The sequence below is a fragment of the Pelecanus crispus genome, chromosome Z (genome assembly GCF_030463565.1).
Source record: "Pelecanus crispus isolate bPelCri1 chromosome Z, bPelCri1.pri, whole genome shotgun sequence".
Taxonomy (NCBI): Eukaryota; Metazoa; Chordata; class Aves; order Pelecaniformes; family Pelecanidae; genus Pelecanus; species Pelecanus crispus.
The window spans coordinates 51,533,490-51,554,852 of record NC_134676.1 but is presented as its reverse complement, the minus strand read 5'-3'; the positions used below and the strand labels follow the sequence as shown (position 1 = coordinate 51,554,852).

The 21,363-nt window shown below is 37.3% G+C and overlaps 1 protein-coding gene across 1 annotated transcript in view; it reads left to right on the top strand.

Moving 5' to 3' along the window:
- The window catches only part of ADAMTS19 (ADAM metallopeptidase with thrombospondin type 1 motif 19), a 156,661-nt gene that overhangs the window by 74,600 nt on the left and 60,698 nt on the right, over positions 1–21,363 (top strand). The window contains exons 9-10 of the mRNA XM_075726524.1: positions 13,533–13,673; positions 14,803–14,953. Coding sequence (XP_075582639.1) covers positions 13,533–13,673; positions 14,803–14,953 — 292 coding nt within the window. The remainder of the gene's footprint in view (positions 1–13,532; positions 13,674–14,802; positions 14,954–21,363) is intronic.

Here is a 21,363-nt window from a genome sequence, read left to right as displayed (position 1 = left end):
CTATCCTTCACAACTGGATTGGAAGTTTTTACTCATTCTGTGAGAAATACTTTGAAGCAAAAGTGAAAAATTCTCATGTTGCAATAATCAAATTTGTTAGTGAAAGTTGTATTTGATTCTTGGCTTCAGTACTTGTTACAGAAAAATAAATAGGACAGTTCTTTTTTAAAATAAATAAATAAATAAAAGGGACATGTGTATTAATCTGTCATTTTTACCTGCAGTGTCTGCTCCATGTATCTGTGTATACATTTTTAGAAGAGACGTTTCAGAGTGACAGCAGAGAGGGATGCTTTGTTAAATAGTCTGAACTTCTGAACATTGAGGTTAGGTATCTTAGGACAAACACTTTTAATTAAGAGTGATTTGTCTTAACTTTGATCAAAGCTGTCTGCAAATGGCGGTCATAGCATCTAATGTTGAAACATGCAGCTGATTACAAGAAAGAATTGGAACTTAAAATATTTCCATTTAAAATTTTCCTGGATGCAAAATAAGCAAATTCAGACCCATTATATAACTTGGATGGAAAGGGTGATGTGAATATGACATGCTGCATGAAATTGATCTTTTCTGTTTTTCCTTTTTTTGAGCTTTCATAACTGCAGAAAGTAACTCCAGGTTAAGATAAGCCATCCTGTTTGAGTGATAATTATGAAACAGGAAAGACTTCAAAGGAAAAATTTGCTTGTATTTTGCAGTCACATGCTGTCCTTTTTCTTTTTTTCACTGTAATATTTGCTAATATTAGAAGGGGGGGTGTGTAGAGGAAGACTAATTTTCTGTATACTGGTTCTTACGACAGTAAGTCAAGGATAAGGGGAAAGAAGCAATAATTGAATATGATCTGCAGGTAAGTTCACTGATGGAGTAAATTAGAAAATCTTTTGAGGCAGATATGATAATACCAGATAATTCAGAGAAATATAAGTACTGCTTTATGCCCTGCACAGTAGAATTATGTTTAGCGAATAAAAAGCTTGGCAGAGGAATTACTGGATTTGAAAAAGAGGCATCTTGATCAACAAGAAATGTAACACCTTATGCTTCCTGAGAAATGGTGATGTACAAAATCCTAGATGCGGAAAACAGGAAGCAGGTATAAATTTCTTGCAAAGTTATGGGCGATGTGTTGGTTCAGCACTAGCAAATTTGAGAATGTGGGATACTGATCTTACAAAGAATGTTTTGTCTTGCAGCAGACAAGTCAGACCTATCTTTGACATTGTAAAGGCTGCTGGATGCCAAGCAGTATCTGGAAGAAGTTAGACAGGGAAGTTGCTGTTATCACTCATCCTAGCAGTTCTTCCAAGACTGCTGCACAGGCCAGGCTCTACAACCTTTATTGCATTCAGTCCTCAACTTGAAATATTTTCATGGCTTTGCATTGCTGTAGGACTGAGGAACAGAAAGGATTTAGCATGGTCTTCCTACAGGGACATAAAAATCTGAATTGCTGATATATGAATCCTGGAAAAAAATGTTACAGTCTATGCTATGGATTTTGAGAACTTTCAAATCCCTCCATATTAATTCAAATAAATTGGAAAAACAAATCATTATGATACCCCAGCCATCATGTTGTCACAGTAATAATGGCATTTGGATGTCCTTAGAGAGATTTTCACAGGTTATTGTAATAGACATTTAAAAACAATGGAAACAAAGAATAAACCAAATCTGGTTTCATAGTAAAGGACAGGATGTTATTTGAACCACACATTTCTTCAAGAAATTCAACCTCATGAAGGCTAGTAACAAGCGATGTGGAAGTTAGGAAGACTACCACAAAAGTGAAAGAATAGGTAGCCAGAGATACATAAACAGCTGCCACAAAAAAAAAACAGACCAAAAAAACCCCAACCCAATAAGGGGCAACCTCCAATGCAAAACATGCAGAGCAAAACATGCAGAGGCATTCAGCTCGATCCCTGCTTCATTGTGGAGGCAGAGTCCTTAACCATTGCAATCTAAAATACAGAGGTCTTGCCCCAAAGAGAGTAAGGTGATATTCTAGAGACATTTATTTCTCTGCATGACTGTCTCTGTCTGGCAGCCTAGCCCTGGTGACTGCAAAGAGCACGCTGGAAGTAGTTGACCCTTTGTGGAGAGACAATATAAAATATTTGAAGACAAACATGTGAATGAAGGTCCCATTGAAAAGGGCCTCAAGAGATTCAAATACAACGAGAGTATGTCTCGCAGAGATTTGTCTTGCTCATTCAAGAAATGGAGATTAAATGGTCACCATCTAGACCAGTCATAAGTCTTTTCCTCTTTCAACACATCGTTTTCTAGAAAATTTTCACAAATTCTTTCTGAATCTTCAAGTCAATAACTATTACTTTCTTTTTTTGCCTAATATCTTTAACCGTTCTAGTTGCTCTTGTTGTTGTGAAGACAGTCCTATTCAGCAACATAGGAGAGGCAAAAACTTTCTCAAAGACTTCAGCTCTCAAAGTACAAAGAAAAACTCCTTAATTTTTTTGTCTTCTGTACAACAAATAATACACTTGCACATAAATTATCATTCAAATAGACTCAAAATGTATGCAGTATACTCTGTAGATTTTCATTCATCAGCCTGAGAACAAAGAAACAGATACATTCACAATTGCCATTGTTTTGATGAGTATAAAAGTACCTTTGAAAAAGAATCATAGAATTGTTTAGGTTGGAAAAGACCTTTAAGATCATTGAGTCCAATTTCCATTAACATAACACTGCCAAGTCCACCACTAAACCATGTCCCTAAGCACCACATCTACTTGTCTAAATACCTCCACGAATGGTGACTTAACCACTTCTCTCTGGGCAGCCTGTTCCAATGCTTGATGACCCTGTCGGTGAAGAAATTTTTCCTAATATGCTATCTAAACCTCCCCTGACGCAACTTGAGGCCATTTCCACTTGTCCTATCACTTGTTACTTGCCAGAAGAGACCAACACCCACCTCACTACAACCTCCTTTCAGGGAGTTGTAGAGAACAATAAGGTCTCCCCTCAGCCTCCTCTTCTCCAGGCTAAACAACCCCAGTTCCCTCAGCCGCTCCTCATAAGACCTGTGCTCCAGACCCTTCACCAGCTTCCTTGCCCTTCTCTGAACACACTCCAGCACCTCAATGTCTTTCTTGTATTGAGGGGCCCAAAACTGGACCCAGTATTCCAGGTGCGGCCTCACCAGTGCCGAGTACAGGGGAACAATAACCTCCCTGCTCCTGCTGGCCACACTATGGCTGATCCAAGCCAGGATGCTGTTGGCCTTCTTGGCCACCTGGGCACACTGCTGGCTCATGTTCAGCCAGCTGCTGACCAACACTCCCAGATCCTTTCCCACCAGGCAGCTTTCCAGCAACTCTTCCCCAGCCAATAGCATTGCATGGGGTTGTTGTGACCCAAGTGCAGGACCTGGCACTCGGCCTTTTTGAACCTCATACAGTTGGCCTTGGCCCATCAGTCCAGCCTGTGCAGATCCCTCTGCAGGGCCTTCCTACCCTCCAGCAGATCGACATGCCCACCCAACTTGGTGTCATCTGCAGATTTACTGAGGGCGCACGCAATCCCCTCATCCAGATCATTGATAAACATATTAAACAAGGCTGGCCCCAAAACAGAGCCCTGGGGAGCACCACTTGTGACCAGCTGCCAAGTGGATTTAACTCCATTCACCACAACTCTTTGGGCACAGCCATCCAGCCATTTTTTTACCCAGTGAAGAGTACACCCATCCAAGCCATGAGCAGGCAGTTTCTCTAGGAGAATGCTGTGGGAAACAGTGTCAAAGGCTTTACTGAAGTCTAGGTAGACGTCATCCACAGCCTTTCCCTTGTCCACTAAGCTGGTCACCTTGTCATAGAAGGAGGTCGGGTTAGTCATAGAAGGAGATCAGGTCAGTCAAGCAGGACCTGCCTTTCATAAACCCATGCTGACTGGGCCTAATCCCCTGATTGTCCTGTACATGCCATGTGGAGGGACTCAAGATGATCTACTCCATAACCTTCCCCAGCACTGAGGTCAGGCTGACAGGCCTGTAGTTCCCCAGATCCTCCTTCTGGCCCTTCTTGTAGATGGGTATCATATTTGCTTAGTTGAAAGAGATACTGGTGTAATTTCTCAGAATCAATTTTACATACATCTGCATTCTTTTTCTCATAAGTGTTTTGTGAAATATGATATGTACCTATTTTTAAAGTCCAGGATATTCTACCAGGTATTTTGTAGTTCCAAATGGGAAGTCTGTGGAATTTTTCGATCACCTACTTAATAACTCATAAGCAAATAACGTACATTTTTTGTGACAATATTCAACAACTGTATGAAATCCAGTGGAACTTGGAGAGCTTTAAATGGGAGATTAGGAAATGCTAATGGAGCATCAGTTACTCCATGCATTTTTTTATCACAGTCCCAAATATGATAACAGAACACAATAAAATCAACAAGAATAATAAAAGCAACTGTCTACCAATTTTTGTAAATGAGTTACTAATGTGGAGTAGGGAATCTCATTAAAGTAACTAAAAAAAGTTACCTTCCTATTTATAAAGTTAAAGTAGAATTTAACAATTGAATTGGTGTTTAACAAGATTAGCACATGGAAAGCAAAGGTATTAATTAGGTTTGATAGAAGACCTCCTTACATCTTGAAAATCATCTAGTCACAACTATAATGAGAAACTTCAGGAGCAATAGTGGTCACTTCCACTGATAAAACTGTGCACAGTAGGATTCATATTAGTAAGGATCTCTAAATTAAGGCATTTGACATGTGGCATTTTGTCTCAGATGTTAAGTCAAAATATATGTTTAGTGTTTCTTTTGATCTCTTATCATTCAGCTGTGAGAGAAAGAATGAAGCCTGACTTGATACCTGGGTGGATATGCAGACAGACCACCTGCTGTTGACATTTTAATGACTTTCCTGTCATGAGAAAGACGAGTAGAGAGGTTTTACAGGATAGTGGCACTGTTTTTCTCTTTCCAAAATACCTATCTGTGGGGTATACCAAGAATTTTGAGTCTCCTACCTGTTAGTCCAGCAATTTTGTCAAAGGTTACCTTCACCAGGAGAGGGTTTTGGAGATTCATTTGGGAAAAAATAGGAGAAGAAAACTTTCTGTCTACTTGGTCAGCGACAGCAGTCTTTCTTATGAAAGATGAAAGAGTCCCTCCCCTTCCATATGCCTTCCTCTTTTCTGGGAGAGACTACAAAGGCAGAGTTTGTAATTCCTACTGACTCATGAGAAGCATAGCTTTCTTTTGTTTCCCCAACCAGGGAATCGTATCTGTATTAGGGCTGTAATTTCCAGTATCTGTATTAAGAGAATACACTTTTCATTCCTGAAAACACAATTTAGAGGAACAAACCATGATTTGAATCACACTGCGGAAGTTACGTGCTTCCACAGGACCTTTTTCTTACATGAGATAGTTGATTCTAGCCATGCAACAGATTGTACTGTTCTTATTTGTATAATTATTTAATTACATTTATTTTACATTCCAGAAAGGGAATAAGTGGGATAAGTAATTTTCTAGAATAAATTGGAACGTTAAAAAGTGACATTTTAATGCTAATTCTAAGAACAGACAGAGACTCAAGAAAGATCTTATTTTATGCAAACACATCACAACAATGCCTAGGAGAAATCCAGCTTCTCTAACCTTTTTCTGGTAGCTAGACAGCTGAAGAAAGAAACAGCTCAGGAAGAAATGAAGTGCTGAGACAGTGAAGTAGCACTGCATCAGCATTTTTGGTAAGTTAAAAAGATAGGTAATTTTGTACTTGAAATCTAGAAGATGAGCCAACTTTTTCTCTAGCAAGGTATCAAGGCTTCCATTTCTGCCAGACTATAATGCTCCAGGATGTATTTTAGAATAGCATTTGTAAAATGAACAGTTAGTAACTGAACAACAGCCTACAGGATGCATAGGCTTAATTGATAGTCTGATACATTTAAAATAGCTGTGAAAAAGTTGGCAAAAGATCATGATAGTGTCAATGGCTTTTTTTAATACGGAAACTTAATTCTTTGGGGGGGGGTCTATTCAGTGAGTACGTGCTAGCTCAAAATCTTTTTCCTGATTACATATTTTCTTCAATTTGAAGACATGTTATATGTCAATGTTTTTCGTTGGCATAAGATTAGTCATAAACCATAGACATAATTGTTTATCTTGAAATGCTGCAGTTTGCAGGATGTGGCATGGGTATTGTATTTGCCAGAACCGAATACTTTTCCTATATTATATACTCTCTGTAAAAAACTTCAGCAAGGATCCATATGTATCTTCATGTTAAGATGCTAAATACTTCTGTCACATCAAAGTTTTAAATTATTTATATACTTAAGTCAAAGGACCATGATGCCATGCTATGTCTACATCCAGCTTCTTGAAGCATGGTGGTAGAAGTGTTGGAGTGATAGAGCAGAAAGCAGCTGTTTAGCAAAAGTTACCAACTCAGCTGGACAGTAGCTTGCGGTATATCTGTATATTAATATCTGTATATTAATATCTGTACATCTGTATATTAGTATACATAATTAATATTATGTATCTGTATATATCTATATATTAATATATATCTGTATCTGTATAATATTGTATATTAATATCTGTATCTGTATATTAATATCTTTATATTAATATACATGTTGCTTTTTTTACCCAATTGTTTTAAGGCTATGTAATCTGAGTTGCCAACATCCTAGAGAATGATTGATTCACAAAAGATAAATATTCATTACCTAAATATATTTCTTTTGATTTTTTCTTTTTATCATCGAATTATTAACGAGAAGATGGAGGTTTCCTTGTCCAGTAGATTCTTCCTTTGAAAACAAAGTTTTTCCGAAGAAATCATCTTCTATCTTTTACCATCATAGTTTTTTTGTAGCTGGGTTACTTGCCTTTCAATTCACTTTAAGCTAAATAATTCATTTACAAGCAGAACCATGTGTCTTATCCCATTTATGCAATGGTCTGTGAAGGCCTCATATGTCTTAAAACACTTATAAAAAAAATCATACAAGACTTACCGTTCCACTAACTGGGATTAAAAAAAAAAGCCAACATATAGTAATACATATTTTTTGCATTAATTCTGTAAAATAGCATATAGAAACCTGCTGCTAGTCTGTTTACATAATTTTCTCTGTATAGATAGCAATGTGATAAAGCTTTGGATTTTTGTTGAAACAATGCAATACAAGTACTAACAATGTAGTGCAGCTTCCATCTCCCTGTCTGTGATAGTAAATGAGTGGTGTTATTTTCACTTACCAAATACATCCTTGTGATACTGTCATATGAAAAATTTCAGATTAGACAGATTGTTGGGATAATCATTGTACTATGAAATGCCATATAAGCTTTTAAACCTCGTTTCCAAGTCCATAGTTTAAGACGTTTCGGTCATTCAACATATTGTTGCACGTAATGATGACAAAAAAGAAAGCAGTGGAAATAATAGGGAGGGTAACACCTTGTAATTAATAATAATTTAAAATTAATTCTTATTTTTATTTTTTAAAGTAATACTATCCATTATATGTTTGTGTTTTATTTGCTAGAATGGAAAAAAATCTATGGGATAAATATCTGTAGGATAATAATTGCAGTAAATTTACAAATGCTATGTAGCAATCATTTATAAAAATATGAATTTTGAAAGAAATCAGACGGCACCCTGTTCCCATCACAGGTATAAACTGGCAGCAGCATTCAGAGGTTTACTATCTCCTTCAGAAAGTGAAGGGTTTTTTCAGTAATTTCCATTCTGTCATGAGCTTAAACTAGAACTATTATCCTGGATCTGCAGTTTATACTCATCATTCCTCTGCTGCTTATATCTCTTGGGCTGAACTGTTATCCTTTAGGATTTGGGAAGCTGTCTATTACACTGAATATTCAACAACCTACCCCTGGTTCCCTGGGTACTTGCTTTTGCAGTTTTCCTAATCCATCTCTTATTTCCTAACCCATCTCATGTTAGTGACTGTAAAACTCTGAACAGCAGTAGTTCTCTTTAATCCTTTTAATTCTAGCTTTTTTTTATTTAGATAGATAGATTTATTAGATGGACCTAAAGTAATTCTCCATGTCTATCTGAACTCTCCCAATTAATTGCTCCTATATTAAGGTTTTGATACTGCTTAGTCTTTGTGCCTGCATTGCCTGTTTCTAGTTTAATAGAATCATTCTTGTTCACCTGCACTGCCATACATTTAAGTGGAAGGTGGTGGTGATAATCAGGTCATCATCTGCCATTTGCAAAGCACAATGAAAATCTTGAATAAATAATAAAAAGCTTTCCACCTGGAAGAGTGTGGGGTCACTGAGCACATCCATGATGCCATGAATGTAGCACATGCAGGAGAATTTTGGAGTCCTGTGGTGAGAAGAAATATAAAATAGCACTTTACAATGCAGACCTAATTCTTTCCAGAAGGTGTGTGTGTAGCTTTATTTAACTTATGTAAATATAGCATAATGACTGAGGACCCTTTGTTGAGACTTAAAAGAGCTTTTATTTCTTAATATTCGGCCATAATCAAATCAAATCAAAGTGTGGTACTTGGTACTTTTTTGGTGTGTGGGTTGACACTGGAATGCATTTTGTGCCTGTGAGAATATAACCTATTCCCTTGATGGCATGAGAGATGCTGTCATCTATCCTGAATGCAGCTGTACACATATAATTGCAGCAGTAGTGAATTGTAAAAGAATTACTTTTTAACTGAAAAATGGAACTAATATTTGCCTCCTACTTTTGGTGGCCTGAGTTGTTAATTCTGACTTCTAAGCACAGAGGAATTAAGGATTTTTGTTGTAATATTCCTACTGCACATTAACATCAACAGGGCTCATCTTCAAAATTTAGCAGAGATTGTTCCAACTTGCTGCATGATATCACAAAAAAAAATCTGGCACTGGTTTTTAAACAAGTTTTAGAGGTTTTATGAGATAAAAATATTTTTTCAGTTGACTTGACAACCGTGTATAATGTTAGTAGAGTTTATTTGACCAAGGCTCTTTGTCAAAATACTTTTAAACTGAGATTATTAAAATATAGTTTAGTTTCATAGTGTGAGTTGAAATATTGCTAGTATTTTAGTTAGGCAATGCATTCCATAGGATGCTTCCTACTTTCATATTATATCTGCCGTATACAGTCTTTAACCAGTATATCAGTGAAAAAACAATACTTCTGTTCTTAAAACAGAATTGGATTTACTTCCATATAGATATGATCTACTGCTTTTTAAAGTACAGCACTGTCTTCTTTGTTAATTATGTTTTTTCAGACTGTTACAAAGTTATCCTCTTACCCCAAACTCCCTTGTCTTCCTCCCACATGCACATGGTGTTGCTTTACTCTTGCATGAGGTTGAAGGATCACAGCTGTGGGAGAGAGGAGCTCATGGACAGAGAGGGCAATGTGCCCAGTGCTAGCATAATAAATTCTATAGGAAGAGCACAGAACAGCACCTTATACAGACACAGTTTCCGCAGTGCCTTTGTTTTAGTGAAAGGTTGTAGACAGTACAGCAAGGAAGGCTAGAAAATACCATGGCCACAAGTGTGAGCATTGAATATTGTTATATCGTTGATTGTTAATGTAGAAGTAGATATACATGTTTACATTGCTTACTCTCTTGCTGAATAGGAAGGTGGCAATGACTGTTCTTTCACCACACACATAATGGGATGTAGTGAATTAAATCAGAAGTCAGTACTACTGCATATCTACTTTTATGTGATCTTGTAATTAATTGATGCTAGGTCAGAGAAAAGTATGCAGTCATTACCGTGCTATAGAAGAGATTGACAGTAGGTATTGAGGAAAACATTTTTGAGAATGTTTAAGAGCGGGTTCTGTTGCTACTTTAGCATTCTCCTCACATACTGTCTTGTGATTTAAATAGTTGATGTTAACATAATGACCTGTACTTCACTTTTGAAGTAGCTATTCATTCTGATAGTCAAAGGCTTCCATACTGGTCTACACTACTTGCTAGATATTTTGTTACGTGTACTTAAGTTGGAGGTGGAAGCATATGGAGGAATGAATCCTATTGGGTCAGTGCAGGTACTCTGAACTACATTTGAATGTCAAAGCAGAATAGAAGTGTTAAAGAAGTATAGCAGCTGAAGTATTGGAAGATGGTTTTATTAGTGCTTAATGCTGTTGATATACAGAGTTATTATAAATACAAGAGTTTTTACCACTTCTTACCTTGAAAGAGAATGCTGTCTTCAGAATTCATGTACTGATAAAGAACACTTCTGTGGTAGCAGATTGGAAAAAAGGGTTACACTGATGTTTGTCTCTAATGGTGCGTAATGGAATTGTTTTTTGAAACAGCAGAGATGTTGGTTCAGCTCAGCACATATTTTTCTGGGTGATTTTACAGACTAGTTTGTGACAAAGTCTGACTTCAAGAATTGCTCTTCAGAGTGGACGTGAAACAATAGTAATCAGAAAATGCTTCTTAATTTAAAAAAAAATTAAAAAATGTTTTAAATAAAATGAATGTCTTAATTCTCACTCTGCATAAATAGTAGCCATCAATTCTATAATGAATTGTATCAACAAGATTTTGTGTACTTGTATGTTGCAAATGCTTTATTTCAAATCATATATAGAATCATAGAATCATAGAATCGTTTAGATTGGAAAAGACCTTTAAGATCATCCAGTCCAACCATTAACCTACACTACCAAGTCCACTCTAAACCAATCAAGGGTAGACTAGACTAAACCATGTCCCGAAGTGCCACGTCTACCCGTTTTTTGAACACTTCCAGGGATGGTGACTCCACCACCTCTCTGGGCAGCCTGCTCCAATGCTTGACTACCCTGTCAGTGAAGAAATTTTTCCTAATATCCAACCTAAACCTCCCCTGGCACAGCTTAAGCCCATTTCCTCTCGTCCTATCACTGACTACATGGGAGAAGAGACCAACACCCACCTCACTACAACCTCCTTTCAGGGAGTTGTAGAGAGCGATAAGGTCTCCTCGCAGCCTCCTCTTCTCCAGGCTAAACAACCCCAGTTCCCTCAGCCGCTCCTCATAAGGCCTGTGCTCCAAACCCTTCACCAGCTTCCTTGCCCTTCTCTGGACACGCTCCAGCAACTCTTTCTTGTACTGAGGGGCCCAAAACTGGACACAGTGTTCGTGGTGCGGTGTCATCAGTGCCAAGTACAGGGGGACGGTCACCTCCCTGCTCCTGCTGGCCACACCATTCCTGATCCAAGCCAGGATGCTGTTGGCCTTCTTGGCCACCTGGGCACACTGCTGGCTCATGTTCAGCCAGCTGCTGACCAACACTCCCAGATCCTTTTCCACCAGGCAGCTTCCTAGCCCCTCTTCCCCAAGCCTGTAGCATTGCATGGGGTTGTTGTGCCCGAAGTGCAGGACCCGGCACTTGGCCTTTTTGAACCTCGTACAGTTGGCCTCGGCCCATCGGTCCAGCCTGTCCAGGTCCTTCTGCAGGGCCATCCTGCCCTCCAGCAGATCAACACTCCCACCCAACTTGGTGTCATCTGCAAACTTACTGCGGGTGCACTCAATCCCTTCATCTAAATCATTGATAAAGATCTTAAACAAGGCTGGCCCCAAAACAGAGCCCTGGGGAGCACCACTTGTGACCGGCCACCAACTGGACTTGAACTCCATTCACCACTACTCTCTGGGCTTGGCCACCTAACCAGTTTTTTACCCAGCAAAGACTGCGCCCATCCAAGCCATGAGCTGCCAGCTTCCCAAGGAGAATATTATGGGAGACTGTGTCAAAAGCTTTGCTAAACTCCAGCTAAATGACATCCATAGCATTTCCATCATCTACCAGGCTGATCACCAGGTCATAGATATAGATAGGTAGATAGATATATGACACTGATAAATGAGTACTTTTACAGTAAGTATATAACTTGCAGAGGTGTCAGCAAAATCTATTTCTTGTGTAGTCAGCAAAAAAAAGTGTCACTAGGTTTTCTATGTCTCCTTCCATAGTTCTTATGGACAGAACTCTGGACATAAGGACATCTCAAATTCTGCATGTGAGGAAGAAGAATGTAAGGAAAGTGCAAAGGCACTTTTGCATAGTTGTTTTGGCCCATTCAGGCAGTTCAGGAAAAGACAGAAGCTGAGATGAGAGTCAGACAGATTTGTTTACCTCAGTTACACTGTTTACAACTAACAAAATTACCCAATTCATGCAGAGGCAGCTGTTCCAGTGCTTCAGGCTGTGGGGTGTACACATCACTGTAAGAGGCTGAGCATTCTGATAGGCAAGATAAAGCCCTGCGCAGCATTTAAATTCATTTCATTAGTAAACACAAGGTAATGCACTTGCAAAAAAACATGAAATTTGATCTAGTCATGATGGGGTTTTGGGATAGAGTGCAGAAGAAAAGGGAGATGGTGTTTTCAGTGGTGGGTGGCAGCCCTTTTTTGCCCTTTGGCACTGCAGTGTGGTGAAATATGGAGCAGCAAGATGAACTCCAGTTTTTCTACGGAGGCAGCAAACTTCTCCCATCTTTGCAGTTTCTAAGTGATTTGACTGCTCTTTGGCTGGAGGAATCAATACAAAGTATAAAGCTTTATTCACTCTAAAGTTTTGCTTTTCTGCAGGGCAGAATAGGGCTGCAAAACTCCAGCACCCCTTTGAATCCAGTGCTTTGGAGAGCAGTGCCATGCTCATTTACAAATCTTCAAAAACAGCCGAGGGTATTTCCTTTATTTCTCTTAATGCCAGTCAAGCATGTATCCACTTCGTTAACTTTATTTTTATTTAAGTCCACCTTCTTCCTCTCTATTTACTGGTTGTGAATGAGTGACAGCGAGTCTTCAGTTAAAGTAGCAGCTTCACGCAGATTTTTAGTAGAATGTTTCATTGCAGTGCCCTGTGTGAGAACTCACTGGGGTGCATGTGGATGCTGGGTCTTTAAAATCAAAATCCACTGAAATGTTTCATCAGTGTTATTTCTAATAGTAGACATTGAAAACACATTTAGGTGATTTTTCTTTAGATACAATAATCATGCAATACACTAGTAAGCATTTCACTATTCTGTAAAATTTCAACAAACCAGTTCCATATGGAATGAAGAGAATCACTGCCAAAATATCAAACAATTCACTGATCTCAAAAAGTAGATTTCCAGTATTTTTGTTTCCCGTTAGTGAGAGAAGTACAGTTCATTAAACCTGCAGTAGTTGTGCAGTTCTAAACATTCAAGAAGTTGTCCAAAGCATATCTTGAACAGCTGATTAGAATGTAGTATTTCTCATCAAACGAATGAGGCTTCACTTTCACATTTCATTTCAAAGAATTGTCCTCCACACATGGTTCCATATACTTCTCTGAAAGGTATCATGGAAAAAAATCAAAAGATATTTCCTATATGTAATATACGTGAATTTTTCATAGCATCTTGCAAGAGTTATAACTTACAAATGTTTCGAAAACAACTTGTTATTTTGTTGTGCTTTGGTTTATTTTTAATGATTTCAAAATTCAGCATGGGGATCAACCACGACAATGACCACCCATCCTGTGCAGATGGTCTCCACATCATGTCTGGGGAGTGGATTAAAGGACAGAATCTTGGGGATGTTTCATGGTCTCGGTGCAGCAGGGAAGATCTAGAAAGATTTCTCAGGTATATTGTTCAAGAAAAAGAACTCTTACTGTATGTCATTTACAAATAGTTCCAATAACTATCCTGAAATAATGTTTCAGTATTTTTTACCATTTCTGTGGGAGACTTGTGTTAGTGTAGCCCATCAAAATAATTTAAATCATCGTGAACTATATAGTATTTGACAGACTGATTAAAATCTGTTTTCAGCAATTATTTGTATTTTTATATTTTCATGTGTTAATGTAGATGTTTACAGTTACATATATTTATATATACATTCTTATAAGTTTAAATATGTTTAAAATATATTAATAGGGTATGTATTGAAGAATGTTGGACAGTGAATGACCTATGAACATTATGTAGATTCTCTGATCTATGTTGTGCTGTTCAATATCAAACCATGCAGTATAATTACATTATTCTTTTAAATAGAAATTTCACTCTATATCCTTAAATAGGATCTGGTCCCTAAAGCTCTGTTCCTTTGTTAAAGTTATAAATATATCTGTTGAGAATTTACTTGCAACAGTTAAGCAGTCCTCAAAAGGTCTGCTTTATGACACTGGAATAGTTGGTATAAGTTAGATGCATCAGTCTGATACATTTGTACTGAACCTATACAGAAATCAAAAGCATGACTTGGTGCTTTAACAGGTTTAAGTATTTTCAAATATTTTTTCTCCAGTTTTTGAGAAAAGTTAAATTTCTAGCTACCAGCTGAGAAATGTATGTTCACAATCTGAAGTGACTAATTTGAGGTCCTACTAGATGTGAAAACTAAGCTACACAACTGCCTATGTGTTATAAATTGTCTACTTTTTAATAATTGTTTAAATCTCTATCCAAACCTTAATCAGTTAAGTAAATTTTACACTAAAATGTTGTCCAGTGATTTCCTGAAATTCCTATTACAGCTGATAAATTATATTGTCTTTCTGCAAGTGCGCAACATCAGAACACACCGTTAACTTATAACAAGTAAGCCATATTAATTTATACAGAGTCATTTCTCTGAATGACAGCCCAATGCTGACAAATAAAAAAATCTCAGAGTCCACATTTTTCTAATGTCAACTGCATTAAGTAGGCATGACAATCAGACTCTTTACGATTGCTGATCATATGAATCTCTGCATATTGCCAGGTCAAAGGCCAGTAACTGTCTGCTACAGACAAATCCTCAGAGCCTCAATTCCGTGATTATTCCCTCCAAGCTCCCAGGAATGACGTACACTGCAGATGAACAGTGTCAGATTCTTTTTGGACCAACTGCTTCCTTTTGCCAAGAAATGCAGGTAAGGGTGGGTGTATAATTCCGAAAATACACCTGCCAACTCATTTTTCTGTAAGAGATATTTTTGTGCATGTGTTTGAGAGAAAGAGAACATAGCACCTTTGAAACAAGAAGTTTACACTTTACTTTTGGAAGTTAATATGAACATTTTCATTTGTCTTGTAAGGCTTGCTTTGGACCTCCAAACATCCTGAATCATGTTGTGTCATAGCATACCACTGATATGTTCCTTGTACTTTAGAAATAGAAAATGTCATAATGTGAAGTCACCTCGTTGCAGCAAATGGAATATTTGTAATTTATTCCACTGGGACCAGATTTCGTATATAGGTCCGTTTCATTATGTTTTGGGTATTGAACCTCCATATCTGACCTTCAGTAGAGTATGCTGTGCCTGTGCTAGCTCCAACGGAGAATAGTGTTGTTAGCTGGGTTCTCTGTACCACTGAATATACCCTGCCTCCCAGCAAGTCCCCTCTGAGCCCTGGCAGAGCTGTGCAGTGCCATGGAAATAGGAGTTCCAGTACTTAAGTGAGTTTGCTGACATTGCTTCATGCCATTGCACGACACAGTGTCACTATACCTTGAAAAGACAGATGAACAAAACTGAAGAGCTCTTCATGATTTTACAGCCTAATACTAGTAGACATCTGATCGAAGAAGCATTTTAAGAATGGTTTTAACGGAGAAAAATCATCCTTCTTTAATGTCAACAGTACAGGTACTGAACATGTTGGATGCCCTTGAAGGTAACGAAGACAAGATGGGTAGATGATATTATAAATGTATAAAGAGCATGGAGTATGGATTGATAGAGTGGGGGCTAGGAGGCACTGTGAAATAAAATTTCATCAGAGTCAGTATTTAATATGAAAGCGTAATTCCTTACTCCTTTAGTTCTTCAGTTCTCTTCATCTTTTCAGCTTGGACATAGTACTCTTTCTTTAGCGAGTTTCAGTGAGAGTAGTATTTATCCTAAAGATTCTGAAAAGAAATACTGCAATACATGTATGACTACCCCGTGCTGAGAGTGGCATAGCTGTAAAAAAAAGGAGCTGTAAGTTACTGGTTATTATTTTAACTGTCTTACTGAAAACATTTTCACTCTGAGAGATGAGCAGTAGAACTCAGTGTAACAATTCTACAAATGTTCTTAATTACTTCTAAGTGCTTTTTTCATGAACTGTAGTCTGTTTCTTGTTTTGTAGTACTTGTTTTCAATTAAAAGATGAGATTTTGGTTTCTTATTCTCTAGAAACCTATTTTGAACAAGCAAATTGTACAGTGTTAGCCCATTATTTCTTCTAGGTCTTCTTTGCCAGGCAAAAGAATTTCAAAAGTAATCAAAGAGATAGTCAAACCTGGACACTTGCTGTTGCGTAATACCTTAATATGCTTTTAATTTCTCTGGGCACTTTCCCTCCTTTAATACTCTTGTGTTTAGTTCTAGTTCAGGCGTTTCAATTCAGGTAGCCAGGTGGTCCCATGCCTGTTGTGTTTCATTCACAGCAGCAGTGAATATTCTCTCGGGGTCCTGACTCGAAGGTTTCTTTGGTTTTCATTATTATTTTAGAAATGTTAGGAGGTTAAATTCAGTTAACACTACCCTGGAAGTGTTCAACTGTTTGCACAGAGAGTACTTAGGCTCTGGGTGCTGGTACCTAATTGTCCATTTCTAATAATTTTCAATCATTTTTCTCCTCTTCTGGCATTTTGTATGTAAGACGACACATTTCAGCTAAATCACTTGTACCATCCTTATTTTTTTCCCACTTATTGGATCATTACTTTATATTAAAATGGTTAGTTTAGCAAAAATTCCTATTAAATATTGGTATTAAGGTACCATTAAGATAACCATCGTAACTTAAATCCAAAGACATTCAGGCTTGCTTTGAAGAAAGAACCTGGTAATGATGCAAAGGCCAGTGGTCTTTTCAACTTTTCTTTGTTTTCTGACAAACTGCAATTTAATTTTCAGTCTTCTTTGTAAACCAAATCTGTTCCTTGATAAGCTTATGGTCTTAACAGTAAGGAAAACAGAACTTGGTAACAGTTTCTGAGAAGAGAGCAAGGGGAAGAACCTTCTGCAATTGCACCAAAATCCTCTGCAAAACCAGTAACCCTGAACTGGAAATCATGTAAGCAAATACCAAACCACAAAATTATTGTAATGCATCTTTAAGAGCTTTGGACCTATGAGAAATTACATAAAAATTAATAAAAGGCACTAAGGACAGAATTGAGAAAAATCTGGTGAGGGCACTGAGACAGAAGAGAAATTTTCCAAAGCTCCACTGCCAACCTCCGTAAAGTCACATTGTTGGTTTTCCTCTGTGTTCTTTTTTCTGGAAGCAAAATTTACACTCCCACCTCCCTGCCAACAAAAAAATCCAAGAAATTCGATCCTCAGACTGTAGACCTGAAGAGCTAGTTACAGCAAGCTTAGACACTATATTCAGATCTCCTTCTTTTGTTCCCTGCTGTGGGTCTTCATTTCAGCTCTTCTGTTAGGGAAGTTTACCGTGTCCTAAGCCCAATTAAATAAGATTTCTACAGTGAAGAGGAAACCTAGAGCAATGGATAGAGCACAGCCCAAAGAATAAGAAAGCCATCCTGCTCTTACATATGTTTCTCCTATGTATGAAGAGAACGGAAAAAAAAGATGTTGCAATTTAAATTGGGCTAGAAACACACTATATAAACTTTCCAGAAATCCTTCATGAGTTCTACTACATGGACTGTGCAACACCAACATTGTCTAACTGCAAAATGCTGTTAGTAGCTAATATTATCAGCTCCCTCTGAAATACAAGGATGTTAGATGGAAATAACAAATATGTTGAATTTAACCTAACAAATAATTGCATTTTACATATTATGAAGGCGATTCAAAGTTCACTGCATTGATTGTGCAGATTATTGCGGCTGCCATTAGAGAAGTCAACATTTGGAAGACTTTTCTAAATTGAATACAGTATTTCATTAGTTGCGGTATTAATTTATTAAAATAATTATTTTATTATACATTGGCAATCACTGGATTTTCCATGAAATCCAAGCTACTTTCTTTTATCTCTGTATACTCTCTTCTACTCTGCCAGTAACTGGCAGTTTACTGTGGTTACAGTTGTTGTCCACAAGCCAGGACATGAGAGAGAAACATACTCCTTGAACGTTCATTTAAACTTCAGTAAACCCAACAATTTATAGCCCAGCATTTCTTGGATGCATTCTACTTTCTGAACAGTTCAGGCACTTCAGTGTAACTATGTAAAAGATAAATTATGAACTATGTCAGCATCTTACATTTTTTGTGACTGGAAGATAATTTGATGACCAGACTTCCATGCAGCCTTTGACATTAAGCAAGAATGTTCAACATGTAACAGCTATTCAACTAAGAAAACAATTGAGTAATGATGGAAAATAATTTTCTTAATGATCTAAAAATAAACTATGAATATCAGTGGTACAATCAATAATGCATTTCTGCTGAGATGTGATTTTCTACAAACTTTATTATTAAGCAGCACTTTTGGATAATTTACAGTCACATTACATGACAGCCTCTGAGAAACACTGCAGATGCCAATGATTTTCCCTTGCTATCAGGAATTCCTCTTTATGATTTAATGGCTAAAGCAAAGGACTGAAAGGACTACAGAGGGCCTACTCCCGTATTTTCCTAAGTGATATTCTCCCACTCCTCTTTCATGAATGGTGTCCAGACTTTATTTTTTCCTTTTCATCTTTATTTCAAAGACTTTTTTTCCCATACCCTAAGCAAAATTTATAGACCCTGAGAAACATGTGAGTGGATCTCAGAGTACAAGATTTATACCATGTCACCATGCTTATCTTGTAAGGGAGCCAAGTTTGCTTTTATGCCCATGATGTCCCACACAAGAATCAATTAGACCTTAACATTGTTTCACATAACAGATAGTGAGATCATGGCCCAGAAGTAGTTCTTGATGATTAAATGTGATTGTAGAACTTGACAATTTAATATAATTGTTGAACTATTAAATGTTGGCTTTTGAGATTAAAGTCCAGGATGTGAATGCTATCTAGTCAGTTCCACTAAAACAATTCTTGTCATAACACAGCTGTGATCTTTGCGAAGTAGGAGAATGGTTATATTTCTTGGTGATTTTTAAGGCATTTCAGGGAAAGATCACAATGAAAAGAACGAAAGTCATGGAAATATTATAGCCCTGGTGAAATATCTGTCCTCATCTCCACCACCACACTTCAAACAATCTTGACTTTGCACAAATACAGTTCTGAAATGCTCTTTTTGTCTGTTCTTTCCTCTCAACTGGAACTTCTTTCCAGGTGCTTATATCACTGGAAAAACATCTCTCTGATGCACACAGTCCTGCCTCACAGTCTTCATTCAAAAAAAAACCCCAAAAGATGGAATGACCTCTGCTTTTTCTGTAGTACATTGTGACTTACATGTTGTATTTTACAAGCTTTTGCTGTTAAAAACTCATGATTAACACAGCCTTTCAGAAAAAAATCCTCTGTGTGTGCTTGGCAATATTTTGTTTTCCAGTGTACACACAATGAAATATTTAACAGATTATGAAAAGCCTAGTATCACAAGTATGGTTATAATCTCCAATAACGCTTACTTCCTTTGGCTAGTCTAAAAAACTGTAATGGCTGTTGAACTGTGCTTATGATAGATAACTAGTAAACCTCTGTGAACTTTAACAGCTATCCTGATTTTGACTGAATGAAACTTTCTCCCCGGAGGAGTAAATTTCTGGTTTAGAAGTTTGTGCTCTGATTTTGGAGTGACTGTAATATTGACACTGGTCTCCAGATTTCTGTTAGTTTTCAAATCGGTCCTGATCTGCAGCATTGCAGGTTGCGAGTGAAAAAAACAAGTTGTGCATCATGTTTTTGCCCCAGCCACATGCAGAAATACCCAAATGGTGAAAGTTACATGGTAACAGTAATCTCCATTTCTCTTATGTCTGCAGCAGAAGTACAATCTGAAGAGTAACTAAGGAGTCTGTTTGTGATTTGATTGAAATGGAAAGCCCAGGAAAAAACCTTACAAGTCATCCTCCAATTTTAGTAATTTCATATCTCCATTTTCTTGGGTTTGGGGAATCTCAAAGTCTAGTAATAGTAATATTGAATGCTTATTTTAAAAATTAGTGAAGTGAGTGGTTTTAGAATACAGTTCACTTATGGCTTGAAGATGTTTCTAACTGGGGGAATTAGGTTCATGATTCATAAGGAGGGGGTATGCAAGTATTTGCAGAAGCATGCAGATGTATATAAAAGTCCATTAGCAAGTCAAGCGTCTTGATTTGATTTACTTGATTTACTTTACACAGCTCAAGCGCATCTGTGTGTTCAGGTACCCAAATCCTTGCTAATCTTCCTTCATGTCTTCCTATGTTTAGAATAATTGTTTACAGATTTGTAAGGAACTGTAGGTTTGTTCTCAGCCATTCCGCTCTCATACACAAGTGAAACTGAGCACACGATCAAAGTGTTTAGGAAAAAGAAAAAAGGATAACGTACTCTAAAATGTGATGACATAAAGGAAAATTTGACTTTATTTTTTGAAAACCTGCATGGCTTTTCCTCAAATGTAGTCATTGACAAATGAAGATTTAGGGATATTTTAAAAAATTATTTGAATTAGGAACATTAAATTAGCATATATTTTTGTGGAGTTGTTCCAACTGTGTAGTGTGTCATTTCATAGTTGGTATGGAAGCACTTTGTCATGAACATCTGATACTCTGTGTCATCTACATTGTCTTCCAAAACTGACCAGAAGTCTTCTTGCTAAGTTTAGTTCTCATCACTGAAGTTATATATTGAAGTGCAAATTTAAAAAAAAAAATTGAAAGAACAAAGTCTCTTTCTCCCTTGAACAAGAACAGAAATTACAGTTTGATGTTTGAAAAATGCTTCTTAAAATTATCCAGGAACAGGATAGGACTTCTGTAGCTATATTTTAGGATACGCACAGGCTGTTGTCTTGTTAATCAGCTTCAGCACAAAACTGTTACAGGATGAATCAGGAGTGAATCTGACTGCTGCCATCCTGTCTCTTGTTTCTGTGCAATGCTTCAGCCCTCTACAATCTTTGACTTTTTTTGAAAGCTGATGTTAACCAACATTTTCACATGCAAGACTCCCACTGGAACAGTCCTGTTCCTTGGTTCGGACACAGTCTTTTGTTGAATTATGTTTCCTGTGCTGTAGGACTTTTTTCAAGGTAGCATAAGATTTATCACACATTTTTTCATGGATAGTGTAAAAGGCACAGAGATTCTTGCAGGGTTTACCAATGTAACAAATCATTTCAGTCGGAAAAACATGTCTTCTGGCAACCCTGGTTTCAAAAAACTAGCAAATCTTTTATTTTTTATC